At 39.7% G+C, this 25453-nt stretch overlaps 2 protein-coding genes across 4 annotated transcripts; both read right to left on the reverse strand.

The window, feature by feature from the left end:
- Nucleotides 1–1171: 1171 nt before the first annotated feature.
- itchb (itchy E3 ubiquitin protein ligase b) lies at nt 1172–25407 on the reverse strand. Of its 3 annotated transcripts, none has more exons than XM_086276346.1 (24): nt 25248–25406; nt 22274–22365; nt 21222–21363; nt 19030–19154; nt 17148–17282; nt 16789–16834; nt 16497–16678; nt 15543–15789; nt 14645–14740; nt 14269–14443; nt 13095–13164; nt 12344–12428; nt 12083–12211; nt 10847–10919; nt 10326–10397; nt 10060–10148; nt 9770–9929; nt 7974–8107; nt 5680–5820; nt 5385–5505; nt 5203–5307; nt 5002–5098; nt 4680–4752; nt 1172–4328 (listed from the first exon to the last, which is right to left on the reverse strand). In XM_086276346.1, exons 2-24 carry the CDS (start codon nt 22341–22343, stop codon nt 4229–4231), a joined length of 2667 nt encoding a protein of 888 aa, XP_086132472.1. In that variant the 5' UTR covers nt 22344–22365; nt 25248–25406; the 3' UTR covers nt 1172–4228. The 3 variants fall into 3 exon arrangements, with proteins under 3 accessions (XP_086132472.1, XP_086132473.1, XP_086132474.1); XM_086276347.1 differs by having other exon boundaries at nt 25316–25366; XM_086276348.1 differs by lacking the exons at nt 1172–4328; nt 4680–4752; nt 5002–5098; ... (1 more) ...; nt 5385–5505; nt 5680–5820 and adding an exon at nt 5828–7127 and having other exon boundaries at nt 25248–25407.
- Nucleotides 8125–9762, reverse strand: LOC147305271 (uncharacterized). The gene has a single exon (XM_086276349.1). The coding sequence runs from the start codon at nt 9485–9487 to the stop codon at nt 8852–8854; it is 636 nt and encodes a 211-aa protein (XP_086132475.1). The 5' UTR covers nt 9488–9762; the 3' UTR covers nt 8125–8851.
- Nucleotides 25408–25453: the final 46 nt, after the last annotated feature.

Below are 25453 nucleotides of genomic sequence, written 5' to 3' on the forward strand. Positions count from 1 at the left end.
TATTAAGCTTTGCTTGTTCCATATTCAGTTTTTCAGCAAAACTTGTTTGAGTCCATAAGAAGAGATTCATTCTTAAATCTGGAGGAAGATTTTTTTCCAATAAATATTAATGTTAGCCCGCGACCTTGTTCCAGTTTTGAATTTTGGCCCACTGTGAATTTGAGTTTGACACCCCTGGTCTAGATAATGAAATTTATTTCAAACTTCTGATAAAAAAAATGGGGTTAATTACATTTAATTCATGATTTAACAATAGGGGGTGATTACTTTTTCATACAGGTTTAACAAATTCCTATAATTAATAAAATAATTTATAAACTAGCTGTATTTACACCAGTAATCTATGACTGATTTAAAAAAAAACACAAACTAAACTATACAGAATGACCAGTTTTTAACATTGCTTTTAACTTCAGCTCAACTCGCAGTAGATGGTAAATCTTCCTTTAAAATCAGCCTTTACTGTTAGTTTTAGAGTGATTCATTGCCATTCATAATGGTGAATCACCCAAAAATGTTTCCAACACCAAATTTCACTTATTTAACTACTTCTGTATATTCTTTCATCCAGACTACATTATGCTTTAGACCAGTGATTCCCAAAGTGTGGAAGAAACTCAGCTTGAAATTAAACATATGTAGTTACATGTTTATTGAAATGTATTAATATAAAAAGGTCAATTAAAATCGGTAAATAAAGGTAGTTAGTTTGTGATTTAACCCATTACTCTGACCAAAGTTTATTGATCTCATTTGTCTCCCAGTAACAGGTGGGTCACGCATCGGCCTTTACAATTTGCATATGCCTGGGTAGATTTAGCAGTTTATAACAGACGGCTCGCGCTGACTTAGACTTTGACCCTCTTGCTGTTGGGTAACTGCAGTTGCATAACTGCAGTTGCATTTTAGATCAGAGTCCCAAGAAAGCATGCAAGCTTGCTTATTGGGAAAAGCAACCAGGATGCATCTGGCATAGTAAATACCCTGATAATGTGGGTAGTGAAACACCACATGTAAGGAGAAAATGTTTATCATAGCAGAGAGGATAAGGAACCAAACCACAACTGTGTCCTTAAACCTGCCAGGGCAAGCAAGACTAAGTAAATCAAAGTGATAAACAAGATGATACAAAATGTCTTTTTTACCAACTGCATCCCAGTAAAGGCACACACACATTTCTGAGTTAATTTATTAAGGTGGCATTATCTATATTACACATCGTTCATATACATCAGAAATTAAACAGGGAAAAGAAAATAGTGTTAACATAAACCTCTTTTTAAAACCTCTCTTTTAAAAAAGAAACTTTGTTATTGACACCATTTACAACTTCATGTACAGGGGAGTGACAGTGGTTTATTTGGATATGGAGGCTTCTAGACAAAAAAAATTAAAACCAAAAGAAAAAAAAAAAAAACCCAAAAAAGAAAAAAAGAAGCAGTTAATATTTACATATCTATTCAACTATGTTCCCAAGATTTTAATATGCGATCGACCCAGAACAAGATCAAAACGTCATCCTGCATCAGGGAAAACAATCTGAGGCAAAGCTGTAAATAGGCAACTAGACCAACTTTCCATCTTGATACATTCATCAGTTTTTATGCTAGCATTGTCTCAGTAGTTGTTGTCCTAGCCGAGGTCACACTTGACTATTTAAAAACAGGCCACGTGACACCCCCCCCAAGCTCAATCTGGTGCAGTCCAGAGTATTCACTTTAGCATAAAGCAACCTGCGGTGGATCATCTCTGCCGGCTTCAAGCTGCTAACAAAGCATGCCTGAAGCCCGAGGGTGGAAATAAGGCTACCTGAAGGCTAATGACAGATGATCTCACCATGCACGTGGAAACGGTGAGTCCAGGGGTACAGACAAAGCAGAATGGAACTCGCACAAGCTGGGGGTGTTGGGAAAGAAAGTGCCGTGCTTTATTAGACTAACACCGCCTGAATCCAATGCCCCCATCAGTGACCCCAACAGTCTTTCAAGTGTGTAACCTGAATCATTCAAAGGAGCGCTCTAAAAATGAGAACCCACACTACCTGCTGCTCTAAATTTCATATGATTGATGCCAAACTACACCAACCTCAGCGCACGCGCGCACACACACACACACACACACACACACACACACACACACACACACACACACACAAAACTCTGGATACCACCTTGGCAAAGCATCAGGAGGTTTCTTTGTGCATTCACATTTTAATACAACAATCTGCCCAAGTCAGCTGTTCCATGATACATAACCTAGAAGGTGAAGCAAGAATCTCTCTCACACACAAACACACCTTTTCACTTTCGTAATGCATTCTAGGTAAGGTAAAAAAATTTAAGAATACGAAGCTATGGAAGACTTATCATTTTCAAAGAAAAAAAACCAAAAAACAAAACAAAAAGCTTAAAATCATGACATTAAAAATAATGCAGGATTTAAAAAAAAAATAGAAATAAAAATCAAGATCCCGTCTGAGATTAAAGTGGTTATTTTAGGAGAAAAAAAAGTTTTGGTAAGAAGTGGTGACATTACAGAGTGCTGGTCTGTGATAACAACTATCACAGCATCTCGGTCTGTATGTTATTTTCATTTGAACAGGCCTGAATCATGGGCGAGTATCTTCAAAGTGCAGATGTTTATAATGAGAAGGTCATTTTGTGACCATAATTGTCAGCTGTGATACACTGCAGGCACGAACCAGCAGGTGGTGTCGTCTCGGGTCTGAATTTGAAGTCCGGGCTCACCCCTCCCCCTCTTATAAATTGACCACTTTAATCTCAGACTTTTTCTTCCCAGGAATTCATGACTTTTATTTTTTTTCCTTGAAGCAGTACAATGCCTCGCACAGCTTTAAAATTCTGTTTTTCTTAGAATTACCCAAATCCACAAACTATAGAATTACAAACTGCTTTCTCTGCTAAAAGCATTTAGAGGTAAAATGTTCCTCTAAGTGGAAAAGGGAAGACAGAATTCAACCTTTTTCAATTCCAAAACGCTTTGTCTCTTTCATTTTGTCTCTCGCTGTAGGGTTTGTAAAAGTTCAACTAAGGCAAAGCGCTCGATCCAATTCAAATGCTACACGTGTACAAAAAGCTACAAACTGCTTATTTTCAAGCTGTTAAGTGAGCATTCAAAATATCCATTATCATTTAAAAGTTGATTTGGTTTGACTTGATTTTGGTGTCTTGTTTTCAAACTTTTAACTTTAAATAGCATCAAAACAAATCTCGATTCATTAATTACTAAAAAGGATTTCCTCAGGATGTTAATTTATTTAATTTTTAATCAAGACTATCCCGTGAAATAAAAGGAGAAAGCTGGAAAACATTTTAAAGCTGATACTAAGATGAATAACTTAAAAGACTCCCCCAGGATACTCTAATCCACAGTGTCCCCCATCACACATCACAGCGTGCAAACTCTGGCCCTATAAAACTAGGGCCTCTAAGTTCTCTTCCACTCTTCCCACCACTAAAGACAATGGAGGTTACAACACTTTTCACAATCATCGAATCGATTCCCAGATCAAATACTAAAGAAGCAGGAACGCAAAATAGGCATGTGGCCAAATCTCTCTGAAGCACCAGGATTGTCTGTTAGTAAAAGTTTGAAGCACTACTTTTGAGAAAAAAAAAAAGGGTCTTGTTATAATTAACATGCAGATCAAAGTGTGAGTTCGATTCTAAAACAACAGAATTTAAAAATGATTTTTGGTGACTCTCACGTCAGTTTTAGAAGAAAAAGCAGACCCTCTCAATCTCTTTAAAGGTTTTACTCCTGGAACTTCTTGTGCTCCGTCAGGTCAAGATGTTTTCAGTTTAACCCCTCCTTCTTACCTGACATGATCATATGAGTCGAAAGCACAAAACAAAAGACCTGTAGTCTTGTTAAACAGATGTCACAGAGGACGAGTTCACCGGGCATAGAGCGGTGCACATTCTGAGAGATGGGAGCAGCGTCCGTGTTTTGGTTTGAAACGATACAAAAATTTCTCCAAGCTGTCGGGCGTGCTGAGACTGCAGTGTGCAGGGCCCGTGCCCAAAACCCAACAACATGCAGACAACAGTCTAGCATATGCTCCCATAGAAGTACTACACATGTGAGTGCATGCATGAGCACAAACTCCCAAAAACTCCTGCCTATTCTAAAGAGGCTCCCTGATTTGAACACTGGTGGGGTTTTTTCATTCCTCCAGACTCCTGCACCCAGCTCCTCCTGGTTTTCTTTACTCCTGTCCAAAGCCTTCCGTTTCCTCAATGGCAAACATCAGCTTCTCTTTCAGCTGCTCGTAGCTCTTGTAGGGTGGCAAATCCAGTCTGTTGAAGCTGGAAAATGAACATTAAAAAATGTATTTTAGCTTGAAAAGCTGATTCTGGTGCTACCACAACAAACCTAGCTTGATTCTGAAGTGAGTCTATGTCAGTGTGGAGCTGTGTGCTTGGATGAAAACTAAAGAAGTTTAAGGACAGTTGAAACAACTCTGAAGTAGGTTGTAAATCTGCATTCATAATATCCAGGCCCAATTGGAAAACTGTACTGTCTCCATAGTTATTTCAACACTGTCCATAACACTTCTGCAACTCAAAACAGTTCTGTTCTTTTACATGAGGTGGGGTGTATGCCCATTATCATCCATCCGCACCCAGTAGTTTCTTTAGTCCTCTGTATGAACTCACCATGTGTGACTTCTGGGAAGCCAGTTTTCTTTTCCCACCTTCTCAATGCAGAACTTTTGAGCACCGTTGCTTCCTACGAGGTGAAGCACAACTCACTGTTAAGTTTGATCCTTACAGAAAAGGTGAACTTTCAAAACAAATTGCAATAATTTGACAGTTTCCTACCTAACACACTAAAGGCTACAAATGGCTTAAATCTTAACAATGAGAACAAACATACAACTGAAATAAACCACCAACAAAACTTTGTAGGTTATCCTTTGGCGTCATGCTGCATGTAGAATCATTTGGCACTTCAAATGGTCATCCCTGCAATATTTACCCATGAGGTCATTGAAGCCTCCGACTGGCAGGCGACAGGTACCAGTGACGAACTGCAGCAGTCTCATCCTCTTCTCATTGTCCATCTCCTTCACCAGCTGCAGGAGAAAAAACAAACAAAAAACAAGAAAGATTAAAGACCATATTATCATATTATTATAAACTTCAGTTTAATGAGTCACTCCTTCGGCTTCACACTGACCTGCCAGAACCAGACGATCTGTTTACTGCTGCGAGCATAGTGTCTGTAGATGGTGTTTCTTTGCCAGTCTACCAGGTCAATCTCCTGCATACCACACAGCATGACCTGGGATGGAATACATTTTCATTAAGACAAAAAGTATACCGCCCACTCCATTCTTGAGTATTTGTCTTTAAGCATACCTCCAACTCTTTTGCATCAAAGTACTGCAGGTACTGCTGAGGGAGGACCTCATTGAAGCCTTCAAAGAAAGCCTGTGTCTGCTCTTCTACTCCTCTGGACAGGCGCCACTCTGCCACCAGCCTGCACAGGCAAACACAAGCCCAACCTTAAAACCTAAAAAAACCTCTTATCTTAATAAACATGTCATATGAGCCTTATATTGAATTGACATAATAATAATAATAATAATAATAATAATAATAATAATAGACAATGATCTGAATTAACAACTAAATGGAAAACCCTGAAATCCACCTGATGTACTCCTCCTTGTTCTCTTCTGTGACTTGGATGTCACCTCCTCCTGGCTTCAGCTCATGGGTGGAGATCTCCCCCAGGATCTCCTTGTCAACAGAGAAGAACATCTCCAGCCCGCACTCCTCAATGTTGTTATCCCTAAAGAGCAACAAGGTCCCTGCAGCATTACTGTTACAACAAGTTTTCATCCGTGTCATGTTATTCCGTTATCATGACACATTCTACACTTAAAGCTCTGAGAGTCTAACACCACAGGAAATTTGCTGCAGCCAAGAATGATTTGAAAACCTGACCAAGGGTTAAAGACTAACACGTTTCAGTGACCTATTAATGCTGCTGACGACATTTCTTCCTCCGCTCATCCAGCTAAAATGTTGCCTAAGGGGATTTAGAGCTACTCAAGGCCCAATTTTAAGAACATTTTCTTCATGGTTTCCCCAGGAAATGTTAAGCTTGAATTAGATTAGATTAGCATTAGAAGGTAATTAAAAGTGACTGAAGAACATGGAATCAATTATTTTGTAAAAATGTAAATTCAGTTTTGAGTTACTAGTCACAGTTATTCATGTGACTAAAAAGGACTAAAAATCACATGAGATGTTTGGCTAACCGCAGGATGTTAATGGAGGTTTTGATCATTGTGCTGGGGTTCTGTTGACAATTAATGATGGCATAAAAATATTTATGTCATCTGTAGCCAGTTAATATAAAACTTCCAGAACTGAATAAGCTTCTCGGATGAGATGTGAAACGTACTCAAAAAAACACTCAAGTCTAGCCACTTTTCTTCTCAAGCTTTTTAGATAAGACTTCACTGATTTTTTTCTCCAGTTCTTTGTAGGTTAGATTACTTAATAGGACTAGACTTTGCAATCCCAAATGACTGAGCTCAGTACTCATCTTGAGGGGGTTTTGAGGCATCATTTCAATTGGCTGTCCCCACAAAGACAGGAAATATGTAATCGGCTTAATTTGTTTTGTTTGTCAGCAGTGTAGCATCCACAGTTTTCAAGATATTATGTGATGGTAAAAAACCCATGACAGCTTGAGTCTATTTAATTTTTGGAAATAAATAAATAAATAAATAAATAAATAAATAAAGGCACGGTGGTTAGCACTGTTGCTGCACAGCAAGAAGGTCCTGAGTTCAATTCCAACATCAGGCCGGGGTCTTTCTGTGTGGAGTTTGCATGTTCTCCCCGTGTTTGCGTGGGTTCCCTCCGGGTACTCCGGCTTCCTCCCACCGTCCAAAGACATGCAGTTAGTGGGGATAGGTTAATTGGATAATCCAAATTGTCACTAGGTGTGAATGTGCGAATGAAAGTGAGTGTGAATGGTTGTCTGTCCCTGTATGTTGGCCCTGCGACAGACTGGCGACCTGTCCAGGGTGTACCCCGCCTCTCGCCCTATGACAGCTGGGATTGGCTCCAGCGCCCCCCGCGACCCTGAAAAAGGATAAGCGGAAGCGAATGGATGGATGGATGGATAAATAAATAAATAAAATAAAAAATTATCGGATCAAAGTCAAGGCCCCACAAAATGTGAAAAGCAGTAAAAGCTTTATTTTACCCACAATTTCTTTTCTTCAAACTTCCCAATAACAGGGTCTCTGGGGATGTGAGCAACTGGGTTGACCTTCATTTTTAGCGCCCAAGTTGACCAGTGCAATATGAAAGGACATATGGTTACTCCCCCCCAATATGAGACCCTACAACGTCAAGATGGACCCATAATGTTTCGCAAAAGAAATCACACGCTGCATGAATACATCTTAAAAATCTCACGTTTTTACAGCTTATAAAAGCAAAAGATTTCAGCCAATTCTGCCCCAATCATGTGGGTGAAAAAGATAGAAAATAAACCATTTTAGACTGTATGTGCTTCAAGGTCACAGGTCAAAGGTCAGGTATCAGCTCGTTGTCAGCAGGCTGACGTCAGCATGTTGTAATAAAAAAAAAAAAAAATCATAAAACATCAAAGTTTTATTACAGCCCCTGCCGTTTGGGGGACAGTTCTTCTTTCATTAATGAGTTAGTGTAACAAAGTGCAGTGATGTGTCATTTCTCCACACAAATAAACACGAGCAGCACATTAAGCACACTGTTACTCTTCTCGTCATAAATAAAACCTGAGATGTATAGGGTGATACACACCAATACAAAGACATAAACAATCTAATGTATTAGTAACTTTGTAATAAGAAATGTCAACAAGTTCATTTAGAATGAGAATAATTAAGAATGCATCGTCTCTCAAACCGCTTTACACACACAGCAGTTTTGTGAACTCACTTGATCCACATGAGGGAGTTGTAGAACTCTGGATCAATGGACTCCAGGTCGTGGAGGGTCAGCGGCTTGTTGAGGATGCGCTTGTAAAATGGCAGTGAGAAACCAGTGTCGATGAACTTGCCATGGAAAAGAGCCTGAGGGGGAAATGCATGTTCATCATTATTACACACAATCAATCAAAGCTTTATTCGCCACATGCAGGTTGCCCTGCAGTGAAATGGGACCCCCCCCCGACCATACACACACAACACAGACATTACATGGGGATACAAGTCTGAGATCGGTAGCGTTACTGAAAAACACTGAAATGTACATTACAATGGGAAAGTACAAGAGGAAAAAGAGACCTCTACTCATGCTGTGCTTCCATGGTAGGACAGCATGAGAACAGGAAACAAAAAAACTCCTCTGCACAAAAAGCACAAAAATGTCCACAGCACAACATTGTGAAGGACATGACAAGCCACAGGATTGGGTGGGGGTGAGGAGTAATCCGAAGCGAACACAGCAGCCGCCCTGCACAGCGCTACCATCCCAGCGCGTCACACAGACCTGACGTGTTCCCCCGCAGGAAACAAGCATCGAAGGCGTTTGGAAATGGAGGGGGATGAGTGTGTGCTTATCAGTGTAAGTGTATGTGTGTGCGTGTCCATAGTTCAGCTGAGACAGTGTCCTTTGCCCTGCCAGGCTAAGAAAACAGTCTACCAGCCAACCCAGGTGGCCTTGCATGGAATGGGAAGGAACAGACTCAACAGTCGTTATCAGGGAGTTTTTGTTCGGTTCCGGCCTTGAGCCCACAGCTGGCGCCGAAGGGGTAGCCGCATTATTATAATGGTGATTTTTCTTTTACAAACAACTCATGAGAATTTCAAGCTGTTTTAACACTCCGACACCGACACTGGTCTCTCAATCTCCCGTTGGATAGCTGCGAGTTTCTCCATGATGTTATTTACCTTCAATTCTGTGGTCTTTTCAGTTTTTTGCTCACAGAGCAGATTCTGAGACCTCATGACCACAGCCAACTGATCCGCGATGTAATCCAGCTTCCGCCCAGAGGTGTTGTTCCGAGTGGATTCTTCCCTGATGTAATCCAATATACGCTCAGAGGTGTTATTCTGAGCCTTCACTGCAGCCGTTAGCGCCTCCAAGCTCTTAACCATGCTGCATTCAGTGAGCCCTACCTGAGAAGCCGCACCTCGTCCCATCGTTTCAATCCCAGCGGGCAGCCTTGGGGGGGTTTGAACAGCCAGTTCCGCTTTCTTAATTCTCCGATAAGCCAGGGCCAAGCCAGCTCCGATCAGCAAGAACCCTGTTATCATGGTTCCGAATAGGTAGATATCTTCAGCGTCCTCGATCGACAGTCCCGCCAGGCACACGATCCTCCATGTCTGCCACCCGTCCATTGTGTATCCGGCAGGGAAAGTCCCTCCAGGGCACTCGGGCTCTCCCGAGCCCAGACTTCTCGTTGAGAAAAGGGTGTCAATAGCATTCAGAGACCAGTTGATCAAATCCATAATTCTCTTTAGGTTTTAGAAACAGACTGTGAGAGTGTGTTCCAGGGAAAGTAATACAAAAAAAAAAAAACCAAAAAAAAACCAAAAAAAAAACAAAACCACGAGACAAGACAAGGACATGAGGAGCTAAGCAGGGAAGATAAGGGAGAGGAGAAAAGTGCGACCGCCTTCGCTGAGAGCCAAAGAGAAACACCTTACTGTTATAAATAATGCTACAGTGACTCTTACAATATCTTACTTGCCATTACAGCTTTAAAACCAGCATATGAGAAAGTGACTAACCATGGCAATAAAGCGTCCTATGAACTTGAAATACTTGAGGTGGTCAGGGTTGATGTAGGAGGCTGGGTTGATCTGAAGACAGTAGTTATCTTTACCAGCATATTCAAACAGGCAATACATCGGGTTCAAAACCTCATGGGACAGCAGGAAGAACCACTCCCTGTGAGTGAGGAGAAGACAAGGCAGAAGTGAGTGTGGGATGAGAAATCCAGCAAATACATAAATAAAAATGACAGCAGCAGCCCAATAATAGTTCTATGCTATGAATTCTGAGACTTCTCATAACTAACCTGGAAACACCGCCATAGTCAAGCCCTTCTTCTCCAGGGAAGATGATCCACAGCCTCCTTCGCAGATCTTGAGCATTTAAGCTCATTATCTACAACAAAGACAACAGACTGATATACCACCTGTGAAATCACTATTATTCTAAAACAAAATACCCCAGTATCATAATTAGGAATTTTACAGTCTGCTTACTTTATGCCCTGCACTTTTGTCATTATTATGCATTAATAAATACAATGAACAGTGTGGCTCAAGGTGGTTGCTGTACCTGCTGGAAGGAGTCCTCAAACAGGGTTTTTCTGGATACGTTGATCTTGACGTGTTGAGGCATCGCCAGTTGCTGGAGAAAAGAAAAATGCCAGCAACAGTTAATTTTGCAGTGAAGACTCACTGGTTCGCCTTAAAGGAAGGATTACGTTTTTTTTTTTATTTAACATGGTACGCACACAAATATTACACATGCACACTAAATAAAGCAAAAACAGTGCACTCCCCTGTTTATGATGACTTGGGATTTTTTGTTATCCATCGAAGATTGTGGGAGTTCAGACTTGATAACAACAAATTGAGTTGAAATGAACCTAAGGTCATCAGTCACCGTGAATAAATTTATGACTGACTAAACGGAATTCATCTCTACTTTGTTTCATCATGCGATTTGAGAGATCCATTAGAAAGATATGAAATACTCCATTTTCCACATAGTGTCAGTGGATATGGTGTAATGCCAGGAATCTGCAGATTTTTATTCTAAAGACAACAACTCTCCTTTCCTGTAGCGACACCCACCTGGCACCAGAATCTGAAGTACTGTACTTTGGCTTTGAAGTCTCGAACATAGGTGATCTGGGGTCCATTTTCACTGTGACAAAAAAGAAGGAAAAACCAGAGTTTCATTTAATCCGTTAATACCTTAAATATTATTTTCAGATATTTCGATCTCACACTCGCTTCCACTCCCATGAACGCCCACATAAATGTCCTTGCAAAATATATTTTAAAAAAGCGATCCACTTACAAAAACGTACATGAGAAGGTTATAAACATGTGAATTTTGCCACTGTTCATCTTAGTTTACATAACCACATTCTCATCACCTTCCACCCAAACTGGTTTTTCCACCTGAGAGAAAAAACCAGACCCAAGCCTCAACTCAGTAACTATCAGGACTGAGAATGCTGTAGGAGACTAGGTGACCCATTAGTCATATCAGGCTAATGCATCACGACTTCTAAAATTAGAGAGGGATTCTTAGGACAGTGACACATATGACTGAAAATCAGCTGAAACATAACTATCAGGTATATCAAAGCTACCTTGTGAGATGCTAGATCAACTGTGAAATTAAACTATTTATGTTGATCCCCCCACCCCAAAAAAAAAAGCAAAACAAAAAACAACAACAAACAAAAAAGGTCTTCAAGTACCTGCCTTTGTTTCAGTAACAGCTTATCAGCACACCAGAATGACTTTCTGCACAACATTAAACCAGTCTTTTGTATTCTCTGGCTGGAAACTCAAACGCACTTGCTTACTTATCTGTGGCACGTAGAACTGTTGAAAAGACTGTGTGCAGCCAGAATGTCACTGACAGTGAATCCAGATCACATGTCACTAACAAATGATAGTTAAAAAGGGGCCACTAAAAGGAAAAACTAAATCCCAAAGACAAACCAATAAGTTCTTTTAGAAACAAATTCATATAGCAGCACAGCTTTTTGTTGTTGTGTTTCTTTAGTACCTGCTTCGGTCAAACCAGACTATTAAGATAAAACCTTGTTTCCAAAATACTCAGAATGTCTTTTAAAAGAATGATGATTATGTTTAGAAGAACACAAGATGGTTTGAGATATAAACGTGTTTGTTGCTTCTGTTACAAAGTATCATTATGGCAGTAATTAGCAATAAAACTATTTTTGAAAAGAATGTACGTCTTTTAGTTAGCCAATGTGACTGTGTCTTCTATATCTTTCTGAAGCCTTAAAATTTTGGGAGAATGGAAAAGAATGCATTGGAATAACATACAGTGAGGATTTTCCAGTGCGGGGGTCGATGTAGGTGGTGGTTCTCCTGGTGTGGTCGACAAAATAAGGAATACCGTCTACAGTGAAGCGCATCTCCCAGCCTTCAGGAAGGGGCTTCTCATTCAGCAAACTGAAAAACAACATTAGACCTTTTCCTGTTTAATGTTCTCAGTAAAGGTTATGAAAAAAAACACACTACAGATATACAAGTTTTATGTTTATCTGATAACAAAAACAGTGGAATATGCAAACACACACTAACCCCTGTGTTCTTGGATCCTCCCACTGTGTTGACCGTGTAGGGTGATGCACAAAATAAACTCTGCCATTGGAGTCTGTTCTCTTCTCTGCAAGCACACAAAGTGAGACATTATATTGCCCTACCCTAACTCAATCTTTACTTTACATTATAATAGATTAATGCAAAAGCCACAATTAAGCATAGCTACCTTTGAATTATTTAACTTTATTATTATTGAGAAATTAGGGACGAGTGTCTTTTTCATGCTACAAACATCTCTACCTTAATCAAATATAAAGATAGCTTAATTTAAAGGGGTTATATTAAATAATAAAAATAAATCCTGCTGTGGCTATCATGATATAACACTTTATATCAGGGCTGGCAGCTCAGCAGCTACCAGGCTACTGCTAGAAAAAAAGTCCCCAATGTAGACATCGAATATAATCCAACAGGTTCCAGAAGGCAGTCACAATAAATGTTGAAAACTGATGTTCAAATGCTAAAACAATGAAAAATCCAAATGTGACAGAAAATATGAGAACAATATGCGATTTAAGCCACTTCCAATGAGAGCGTAGGACACTGATTGACATATGTGAGAGTTCATCTCAGCAACTGGAACCTTGAATGTCCGCTGGTAAAACACTATCAGCAACAAAGCATTGCACAACAAGCAAATGGCTTCCTGTGTGGATGTCTCTTAGCAACAATTGTAGTTAACAGTGACAGAAACTTTTGTATTTAAATTAGAAAGTCATTATGACCTTACCCCATCCCTGTGGTAGAGGCCCAAGAGGATCATACTCCTTATTTTGAGTGGCTGTGGCCTGGTCTTGGGCCTACACAGCAGAAGATGATCGTTAATGAAGCGTCTTCACTTGTATGTATGACATAACAGATATGCCAAGCTTTGTGTTTAACAAGCTTGGCATGTTTTTAAGATAGTGGCGTGTAAGGACATATGCAGTGGCACAGCGATCCCAACTACTGTGCATCTTTTTGTGTTTTCCCCCCACACCCCGCTTATTCCTGCTGTCTACTATTTGTATTTTATTCTGACACAGGTGGCGTGGAGCACCCACAATTTCGTTGTACATGTACAATGACAATAAAGGGCTATTCTATTCTATATTAGAGCAAGAGGCCTGTAACTACAGGGCCAAAGTAACATCTCAAAAGCAGTGAGCCACCTTTTTCCATTAATAGCAATGTCACAGAAATATGGCAACATAAAGTAAACTATAAGCTATATCCAGCACAGTACTTATGTATATATTTTGTATAAAATGCTTCAAGAAAAGAAAGATATCTAGCTTTTTTTCTCAACTTGCATCCTTCAATCGATCTTCAATCAAAATCCGATTTCCTAATCATTTAGTATTTGTGTCTGTGAAGGTTCTCAGTAATCCAGGTCATTGTAGTCAAAGGAGCTTGCAAAGAAAAGCGCCTGGACTTCTTTAAGTTGCTTGAAGACGTTTCACCTCTCATCCGAGAAGCTTCTTCAGTTCTAAGGTCAAATTCCTGAGGTCAGATGGCCCAGGATGTAGATCCTGGGCCAGGAATTCGCATGATAAGGTGGGGCCAGGTTTCACAATGAGCTCACCCGAAACCCTGGCTGATTGGGACCCACACCCATTTTCACACCATGGCTCAGGCGATTAGAGGATCATCAGGGGGTCCTTTTGTCCCTCTTTGGCGGGATACTCCCACTAGGTTTAAATCTGGAACTCCTCACAGTTTGACCTTAGAACTGAAGAAGCTTCTCGGATGAGAGGTGAAACGTCTTCAAGCAACTTAAAGAAGTCCAGACGCTTTTCTTTGCATTTAGTATTTGTATTACAAGACTGTAAATTCAAAGATGAGACACACCTATAGTCACTATATTCCAGCTTATTACCATCCAAGTCAACACAATGCATCACATGATAAAGAGGATGTCTCACCCCAAATATAAATCTCTGGTTGAATTGCTGCATGGCGCCCTGCAGCTGGCTTCGCTGGTGCTGCCATTGTTCATAATTGCGCACTGACTCCACAGTGGGGCGTTGCCATGTGGTGGTACGTGTCATGTGATCAACAAAGTAGACCCGCCCCATTTGGTCAACACGACGCTCCCAGCTGAAGGTGTAAAGGGGGGGAATAAATGCTTTAATGACAGAAAAACCATACACTTTTTCCAGGCTAAAGGACATGACAAATATATCACTGGACGAAGTGAACAACAATAATATAACCAGTATCTACTATTATAACAGTCCAATAACACTAGAGATGACTTTCTAAGAAAAATCTAAGTGATAGAGGGGTTTTTTTGTTTACCCATGGGGCAGTGGTTCAGGCCGTTCCCACGTTGTTTTCTTCTCCACGTGATCAACATAATAAAGCCTGCCGTTCTGATCCACTCTCTGCTCCCATCTAGAAAAAGGAACAATGATAAAGTTCAGGCCACTTTTCTTAATGGTGCAAGACACTACTCTAGCAGATTAGGTACAGATTTATAATTTCTAGCATTTTCTACATGAGTCATCCTAGTAGAAAAACAGCTAACAGCCAGTGAAGGTCACAATGATGTCATAGGAGCACAGAGCTCAGAAAGGGATGTTTACAGAATTACAGGCTGGATGAAGCCAGACCAAAAAAAAGACCACGATTGTCACAACCATGTTTAATATATAAAATGTGAGATAAAGTCATTCACTGTTTAGGCATATCTGCTCTCAACAGACAAACAAGTAGCATGTCACCTTGTCTTTTCAGTAAGAAGATTCTGCTATGCTAAAAACTGCTCTCACATTTATCACTCATGTTTGCATATTCGTTTGATTTTTTTATCGTTACAATATTCAGCATGCTCCGTCATCTAACGTGTCATTAGATTGATGAATGGAATATAAATGCTCATCTGACCTTGCCTTGTTCAGGTATTTCTGTTCTGTTTTAGAAAACATTAATTTACGGCTAAGCAACAGCCCCTTTTCTTTATTTTTTCCTCAGTAGTTAAGCATTTTTTCTCTGGATGAAGCTTCCTTTTCTTGGTCTATTTATACTACAGCGCAGTCAGCCGCTTTAGCAATTAGTAGTTTGGCTTGGGCACTATTATTGCTTAGCATGGCTTTGGAGATTAGATAATCATTTCCATTCTTTCACATTCATGACTTATGACTGTACAGAAAACCTCTCTCAGTTCTTCTGCAAGAATTAGAAAATGAGCACCAACCCAGGAGGCAAGGGTCCTGTGCTGACTGCAGGGACTCTGGGAGTGACAGCAGGGGTGATGGTGCTGGTCGGCTGCCTGGTTGCTGCAGCTCCAGAACCGGAGGCCACTGTGGAGTTCCTGTCAGAGCCCCATGATGGACTTGAGTCTGGGGCTGATGAGGGACCCGAGGCCGGCGCTCGCACTGGGGTATCAGAACCTGACTGGCCGTCGCTGCAGTCTGCTGCAGCAGAGTCATTGCTGGAAGATGCTGAAGAAAGAAAATGGTGGATCCTCACTTTAAACACGGCCAGAGCATATGAACAAGGCTTCAACAGGCTTCAACAGGCTTCACACTGCTCTAAACAAATTTTAAGACAGTTTTGTCTGCTCTTGAATGTCACTACTGTGTGATGTCACCATTTCCTTAAAATATTCACCTTAGGGACATGGATCTAACTATGAGCATTTTTGTTCAAATCTTTTTGTACTGGTGAGGGCCAGCCAATTAGAAGAAACTTAACTTAAAATGCCTCGTTTCAGACAGCGAATGAACTGCATAGTTGAAACAAGGAACACTGTAAGTTAAATAAAGTTCATTTTGAGCTGCCAATCATGAATTGTGTGAATCGGCCCCATTTTGGAGTGCAAGAACAAAACTGTGGAATTAATATGATTATAAGAGATCATTAAGGCGCATGTGCGAGAGGATTTAGCTAGAAATGATCTTATTGTGCATCTCTGTGTTGTTGTGCATGAAGAAAGCTCATATTTAAGGAAACCGGTTGTACAAACATATCAAGAGCAAGTTGTGCTTTGGCTCAATTCCAGATCTACCTCTGGGTTAAATATTTGACACTGGAATGATGGTAGAGAGTGGGTATAGAAAAAGAGTGTCTCTTCTTCTTTGTTTTCCTTTAGTTCATAGTTTCAGTGTCTTGACAGATTAGAGCAGTTTTCACTCATTAAATCTCTTACCTGGTGAAGAGTTGGGTCTGCGTGGGGTTGGAGGCGGAGGTCTAGATGGCCTAGGTGGTCGAACAGGCCTCAGCCCTGTTGAAGATACCGATGGAGACCCTGTGCTGTTTACTGATCTACGGCCACTAGGAGAGGACTTGTGCTCTATGCTGTCCACAGCCGGAGAGCTGTCTCGACTGTGCCTGTGGAGGAGGGTGGGTGGATACTGATAAACAAAGCAGAAAAAAAAAAAGAAGAAACCAGAAATGTGACACTGGTAGAACTTGCCTAAAGACAGGAAGATGTACTGTACCTTATGGAATGATCACCATTTGGCTGCGACTCCCCATTTGATGTACCTGAAATAAAAGCATGCAAGAGAAAAGAGTCAAAATGAGAGATTCTGTTAGAATGTAACATAACCAGTCAAATAATTAAGAACTCTGCTATTAGTACTGCTGATATGGATGAAAAGTTGAACTTCTGAAAAAAAAAACATGTCAAAATATCTTCAGTCCCCTTTTTCACTTTAAAAAAAAAAAAGTTGTAAAAAACAAAACAAAAACAAAAAAACAAAGGTCCTGTAAAATAAAACAAAAAAATGACAACATAAAATGAAAAACTTCACATGCTTCCAATGTAAGTTCCTCTTTGTGCTCTTCCGTGACTCACTGTGATGGTCGGCTTCTGCTTTTGCGAACATATCAGGATCAACAGTCATGCCGTCAAGGCAGACAGACAGGTCCCCCACCACGTCTGACTCGTCCCTGTCTGCACACAGTTGTAAGGTCTGCACCACCTCAGAAACTACATACAAGAAACACACGATGGTCAGTGCTACTATGGCATCTGAAATACAAACCTTGCCATTAATGATGCCACCAAACTTTACTTCAGTCAGTGGTATAATGTCCCTTAAAAAAAATTCTAACCAACAATACACAGTAGTATTTTATACAACATTCATAGTAGAAAAAGAAGTACTTTTTGCCCCCCGTAAGCCTCCTGAGATCACATACTGGATACTAACAAAAAGAAATATAAAAGTACTGTTATAACCATTTATTGATAGCACAGTGACAGAAGCAGTTTACCCTGCTCACCGCCAGGAGATGTAATTATATATTATAATACATTTTTTAATTAAATGAGAAAGATTACTTAAAAGACTGTTTTCCTGCTTCTGTTATGGCTAAATATTGTACCTAGTACAATAATGAAAAGGTTCATTTTTGAGGTGGAAAACAACACCAAAACACAAAAAACAAACATGACAAATGATTTCAAACATGAAATCTTGAATATTTAAATTACAAAGTTATGGCAATCAGCATGTGTTTCCCTGCTCTGATATCAAAGTCAGCTCTTGACATTTGATTTGCTCCCAGAGCTCCCTGTCATTAGCTCTGCTCTGCTGGACAGGGTCCATGCATATAAAAAAATTAAAAAATGACCGCACAGTGAACTGGTCTTTATGAGGGAAAAACAAAAAGATAAACAGACCAAAAATCTTCCAGCATACAAGCAGATGACAAAGATTATAAATGGAATACTCTACTGATTGTTTTACTGGGTGTAAGTCAGATAAACCACATCTGTAAGCGCTCTGAAATTCTTTCTGTATGTACGTGTGCTGCAGTGAAACCATGTAAACCTGCATCAACTCACACAGACAGCAGGAAATTATCTGACAAAACTTTGGTGGGCAGGAAGTGATGTGGTTTATACTTGCAGCAGTTTACTTTTGCAGTAGAAAATTACTAGTTAACCATTACTGTCTAATTGTCTACACATATAATTTCTTATATTTAGCAATCTCCTTTGTTCTATGTGCAACTGTTGTGTTACTTGGGTTAGCCAAAGCGCATTTCTACGGCTTGTATCCAGGATCTTATTTGCTGGATCAGTCAATTCATTGATTTTCCGCTGCATATTATTATGTGCTGGAGCCTATCACAGCTGTCTGACTTGTGTATCAAACTTCTTTGTCAAGGCACAAGAATTTGTAAAACAGGGACTTAATTTACATTTTCTGTGGTACTTTTGAGTACATCTTGCTTCATCACTGGCAAACGGCTGTATGTGATAAACATCATTTAAAGGGTTGAGGGTTTCCCTTTTTTTTGTCATCAGATGCTTGCAAAATTTATTCTCTATATTTGATCCCTTCGCAAAAATTTTACTAAATTATATATCTTTATAATCATATATGTCAACTCTGAGGCAAGGCTCAGAGTGACAAGACACTGTTTTTACCAAGCTAACATGTTTCATCCTGCAGCTCTTCTAGGGGTAAGTTGAGGTATTCCTCAGAGAGCCAAGAAGCATAATCTCCCAGCTGTTTCCTTTCAATTGGACATGTCCCCACACAGCTCACCTAGGAGGCATCTTAGTCAGATGCCTGAACCACCTCAGCTGGCTCCTTGTAGTGTGGAAGTACAGGAGCTCTACTCTGACCCCACCCAAATGACTAGACTCCTTACTCTACCTTTAAGGCAGAACGCACCGCTTGTATGTAGGAACCTTTTTTCCCCTTTGTGTCATATATACTCACTTTTCATGTCATTAGATTTGAGTGTTTCACTAAGATCCAGCGTGGCCATCCCTAGCAACAGATCTGACTTCAGGGTCTGGTGGCTCCACACACGAAACACTAGTTTGCTGAATGGAGTTACGATCCTGTGAAAACCAATATATTTAGAAACAGTTACTTTTGAAAGTTTAAAAAACAAACTAAAAAGAGAAAGAAAAAAAACAAACATGCTTTTTTCGATTGAAAAGCTAACATAGGAAAGTTCTTCATGGCCGTGTACACCATTTCAACAACCAGGTTGACAGATTAATATGTGCTGATAGTGTTTTTATAGACTTTCCATTGTCTAAATGAATAAATCTGTAAGCAGTTCTTATTCCACTTCTCAATCACAAGTCCTTAGCTAGCCAATGTCAAGTGAATACCATTTTGTGTGAGTCTTAAAACCTTTTACAGCTCCAATCTAACATTTGTGTTAAGTACAATTCCCAATGATAAGTTCTACAAGCATCAATAATTACAAATATAGGAAATAACAACCAATTACTCTCAGGAATTCCCAGCACTGCAATCTATTTGACAACTGTTTTACCAAGCTAAACAGTGAACACCACTTTGTCTGTATGAGCAGCAAAAATCTTTGTGTTGTCCTGAAAGCGAACCACAGACAATAAAGTTCAAAAGCTATTCAGGGACAGTGAGTGTCCATGACCGTCACTACGACAGTTGTTTAACAGTCACCAGGAAAAGAGACAGTGGATATGTGGACTGGGTCCGGTTACACCCCATAGTAAACACTTGTTATATAATAACGCTTCCCCCGTTGGTCTAAAAGAAACTGTAGGAGGGTTCTATAATAAGAAGGCCACTTTGCATAGAAGGAGACATTAGATAGGCTAAAATTAAGGGGGTGCTAAATGTGTGAATATTTTTACTGCAGGAAGTGAAGTGGTGTGAGTGCACTAAATGTGAAGTGCATTCTTGGAAACAGGAGTCCTGTAAATGCACAGGACACTCACCCAACTGTGTGGGACTGTAACTGCTAATGGAAGCCAATTCCAAACACACAGGTCTTTAAACTTCTCTTTAAACTGGAAACTCTATGAAAACCGAGCCCAAGAGCGTATGCACGAAAAACAATTGCACAGTTTCAGTGAAATTCTATTTTTATATTCTCATGAGAGAAACTGACAGTTTGCTGGGGAAATGATGATTTGTCTTACCGCATAGTGCAGTCAGCAGTAATCGTGCATGGTACACTTCTTCCTTTGAGCCAAAACCCAAATTACCACACTGTTTTTATTAATCACTTAATGCAGTCTCTAGGGATTATAGCCATTAAATGGGCTGTAAAAATGTTTGAACAATGGAAAGATGCTCTTCTCACCGAGGAGCACAGGCATTATTTACTATATGCTCTCTTTTTGATATGCATATTTTATAAGCTACAAATATAAACTACTATCATTTTATTAGTGCCAAAACTTTTGTTTTCCTTCAACATAGTTGAATATTTCTCACTCCATAAAGATGCTTAGAGAATCTTTAAAGGGTGCCCTTTATGCTTTTGCCGATTTTCATATGGATATTTATACAAACATGGGCAAAGTTTCAAATAATGAGGTCAGCATTTGTACAAGTAGTTCTGGTGAGTTAAAAATTAGGGTTTTAGATGTTGTATGATGTCAAAAACAGGGGATATCCTTAATATGGTCATCTCACAGCTGTATTAACCTACTGTTCAAACCTCCTGTTTGCAAGAAGAGGACTGAAAAGGGTCTGTCGCAACATAAGATAAATACAGATCTATCTTTTTAAACTGTGAATGATGCAATTACTCTACTCTGCTCTCTAGTTGTTTCGTTTCTCCCTCTGAAAACGCTACATCCAGATGAACAAAATTGAGGATTTGGTAAATACACAGTTGGTTTGGTTTCCTGAAAATATAAGTAGTAACATTTATGACAATAAACAGTCTATGGCATCTGAGTAAGTGGGCTATTAGATGTTTTATGGGCACATTTAAACATTAGAATTCATTCTGTATCCTTTCTCATAAATTCAAACATTTGCAATTTAAATACAGGTTTTATTTAGACAGGTTTGGCTCGAGTTAAATACCTTTTATGGGTAATAAAATAGAAGTATGGCATAGGAGTATCTATGATATGAATTAATATAAGAGTCTAGTAATCCTGGCAAGACTGACTCACACAGTGAGCGGCTGCTTCCATTTGGGGCTGTGAGTGTTGGTACATTTCTCTGTTTTCTTGGACTGGCCGTCGACTGTCACTTCCACATAGGGACTGGGACCAAACCAGTTTTTCTTGTTTTCTTTCAGTTTTGCTGATAGCACTAAACAGGAAGAATACATATAGTAAATGAGCAGTCAGATGTTGGAGTCCAAAACAAAACAAATAAATTGTTTACAACTTTAATTTAGGAACAAAATACTAGTATGAAGGCAGTGGGGGAACAATTATTTGATCCCCTGCTGAATTTACAAGTTTACTTACAAAGAAATGGACAGTCATTTTAATGAAGAGAAACAAAGTCCCAAACGCTAAAACTCTAAACCCTTTAGGTTTCTAGGCTGCCGCTTGGCAGCTTGAGGTTTCTTTCCCTTCACAGATTTTTCTACAGGATTCAGGTCTGGAGACTGGTTAGAACACTATGTGACCTTAATGTGCTGCTTGACAGTATGTTTTGAGACATTGTCATGATGGAAGACTGATCCACGGACCCATGTGCATGTCTACGACCCAGCTGACGTCTTGGGCAGCTCTTTGGTCTTGCCCGTGGTGACGGCTATGTTGGAATGGAAGAAATTGATTCTGTGGAGAGGTGCGCTTCATACACAATATGAGTTGAGATCAGGAATATAATAAATATAATTGAATGACTGATTGTAATTAGTGGGAGCCAGAATTGTGGTGTGGTTGTAGGGGATGAAATTCTTATTTCACTCTATGACATGCAAATCAGTTTGTTCTGGATTTTGTGGTTGGTATTCTCTCACTCTATTATTACCATAACAATTAGAGACTGTTCCTTTCTTTGTGAATGAGCAAACATACAAATTTTGTTTTTTTAACTGGTAGTAAAAAATATGCAGTAATAGCAAGAAGCACAGATTTTTACTAATGAGAACATCTGAAAAACTTAAGCAGCTATCTGAATGCTCAGAAATAAAATAAGTCAACCTGACTTTTATTTTAACCTCTGTGTGTCGGTCTTCACTTCTTGATGAAGACCGAAGACTCACCAACGATTTGTAGCTGTGCCCTAATAGGGTATCCATTGGAAGTGCCCGACTTGGTGGCTCCACTGGCCATGACATAGGGCTGGTATAAAGGCCTGTAGACAACACATCATTAGGTTGGTGACAATCATGCAGAACTCATACAGATATGACTAAATGATCTCATCTGTAAGTTGCAGATGTGCACCATACTGGTGAGATCATTTAGCTCAAATATATTTAGCTTACATTGTGAGCTGAACTGATTTCTGACTATTAATAGGTTAAAAAAATATGAAACACTACATTAAAAATATTTATATTTCACAAATTATCTCTGCAAATCTACACTGTACAGTAAAATAGAAAAATATCAGAGCTTTGAGCAAATTTTCATTAACTACAGGAGTTATACTGCAACTATATTTCTTACTGAAATACTCTTAAAATGTACAACATCTGAGATTAAAATAGTACACAATGACTTTCATTCATACACAGTCACAGACATTTGGTGGCAAAGCTGGGAAACAAACCACTAACTATTTGATTAATGGAAAACTCGCTCCAACACCTGTCTGTAAAGTGCACTGAGACTACATTTGTTGCAACTAAAACTGAATTAATCAATTAGTCAATTTAATCAGCTGCAGTTCAGCAGTCAAAGCTATAACAGTCAGTCACTATAAGAACCTTGCAAGATGCATAAAGCACATCAAGCTCGTACATCTTCCATAGCTGACACAAAAGTATCATAACTGTGGGCTCCAAATTACCTCTAATGCATATTTCTTCCTATATTCCTGTGCAAATGCTTTCACTGGGTTTGGCTTGAAGCAAGCAGCCTTTACCCAATTATCTTCAAAGTCTAAGATAAACAAGAAAATACGCCAAATCACTATTCTCGCCAAATCTGTGCAAACAAGTTAGCTTAGCTTAGCTCAACGGACACCCTACTTAAGACATCAGCAACATGCATACATATTTTTTCCTTTGTACAAAGACTTCTACCTAAATAATCTCATCACCTGGAGAGTCATTTTGAATAGTAGAAAGTCTACATTAAATAAAAAAAAAAAAAAAAAAATTGTATTTCCTTTCAGGATCCCATCCTTAACAACACTAAACAGTATAATGACCTGTTAAACGTCCGCAACAAGGGAACAGACTGACGGTAAACTCAAAATAAAAAGAATATCAGTTCAAGCAACAGTAAAAATCTCCTAAATGCTGCGTCATCATGGAAGGTAATAAAAGACCACAAAAGGAGGCAAAGGCCAGGGCTGCAGGCTGTGAAACCTGTAAGGTGGCTGTAAAAGAAAATCTTATGGGTCTTACAAAAAAACTTGTGATCTTTGTCACCAGTCTTCACTTTAAGATCACAATTTCATTTATATAATACATGAGAGCAATTACATAAAGCTCATGCCAAAAATACACCGACAACAGCAATAATTGGTTCTGAGGATAAGGTTGCCAGGGCCAGTTATACTGTTTGCTTATAAGCATGTCAACAGTATATGAACTCCGAAAGCTCTGAAGCAGGCCCTGTGATCTTTTCTTGATTGTGGTTACTTCAGTGTGGCACTGAATAATGCAGGGTCCTCAGCTCTAGCTCATCCAACAGTCTACGCACACAGCAGAGCAGGAGACAGTGAGGAGCTCCCGGGTAAACTTTCACGTTGGCTACGGGTCTCAGTCAATAATTCATTATAATTGCTGACTTTGCATCCTTGCAAGTAGGCTGAATGTGTATCATGGATGAGTGTATTTCCTGGATACTAAACTGGATTTTTGTGTTTTCAGCTAAGCAACATCTCCCACTATTTCACAAAGTGCATCTGGGGTTTCTTGAAACTAATCTGAACTCAGACTGATTCAACTATTGCCTGTTAGTGCTGTGGTGTTGCAGGTGAACCAACTATTTTGAACAGTATGACCAAAACCGCATAAGAGGAGCTTTTCATTACTACATGCTGAACTTCTATTGTCAAGGTTGCTAACACCTTGTTAAATCACATGGACACGCTGTTTACATCATGACTAAGAGGGCAAAACAATGCAGCACATCAAAACAACATACCGTCGCAATGACGAACACGAAATCTTTGTCAGATAAAAGGGACAAATGGGTTTTCTAATATTACGATTCAAGCAAACAATACTCAAAAACCGTCATTATAAGTAAAAATCGGAGACTGTTGAGAACAATTGCGACTGAGGGCACAAAATAACGTAAACGTCATTCTTGCATTATGTTTACAAAGCAATTATGTCAAAAGAGAAAACTATGCGGTCAGGACAGCTTGCTAATGGAGGGCACTTAGGAGCAGTGACGTTTGACAGGTGCAGTCAGTTTCCCGAAGAGTCAACAAGCTTCCGTATACCTTTAATAACACTTCTTTTCACTGCTTCACTGACACAAACCCATTTATAATAATATAAATTCCTACCAAATCACTTCAACATTCCTCAATAGCGTACTGAGAAATGACTCCATGACGTCTAAGCGTAAAGATTTAATCGAACTACTAAAATATCAGATTGAGTGTGGCGCACCTTCCTTCGCAAATGACAGCACATAGCTGAGAAGAAACTACTCAATGTACCTCCACATTCCGTGTCTTGGATGCTAAGCTAAGAAACGTTCGTAAGATTACATAATTTAATCCAACTAGGAATTGATAACAAGCTAACGCTAATTCGGTTAGCCGGAGAAAGAAGTACAGTATGTCCTGGTTGCCAAAGTCAAAAGCCATGAAGTTGACCACTTTTAGTTATGTTCGCCGCTGTGGCTTTTTAACTAGAGTTGCTGAGTACGTGTTGAATGTCAGCTGGCCACCAGAATTGACAGCCTGGTGCCATCCCAGCCCAGGCTAATTACTAGCCTGCTAGCTTGTGTCATCATCATGGCTGGCTGGAAATCCCAAAGTCCAACGGCTGTGGAAAAAGCTAATATCACCGATGAGAACTCCAGTTATTGGCTCCCATTACTTACCGGAGTCCGAGCGAGGAGCTGTAAAACTAACGCGCTGTATCTAAAGTGTCCACCCAGCCTTCGCTCACCAGGATGTTTGGGTTTCTGTTGGGGGTTTCACTTCAAGGAAGAAGAAACTTCCACCATCTTCGTAAGCTCGTATCACGTGATCGAAACAAGGTGGAGCGCGCACGCTACTCCCTCTTTGTGCCGTGATTGGACAAGAG

This window comes from Aulonocara sp. 'chitande type north' Nkhata Bay, linkage group LG20 (genome assembly GCF_057382095.1).
Source record: "Aulonocara sp. 'chitande type north' Nkhata Bay isolate Kocher_YH1m ecotype deep benthic linkage group LG20, A_spYH_male_GT1.1, whole genome shotgun sequence".
Taxonomy (NCBI): domain Eukaryota; kingdom Metazoa; phylum Chordata; class Actinopteri; order Cichliformes; family Cichlidae; genus Aulonocara; species Aulonocara sp. 'chitande type north' Nkhata Bay.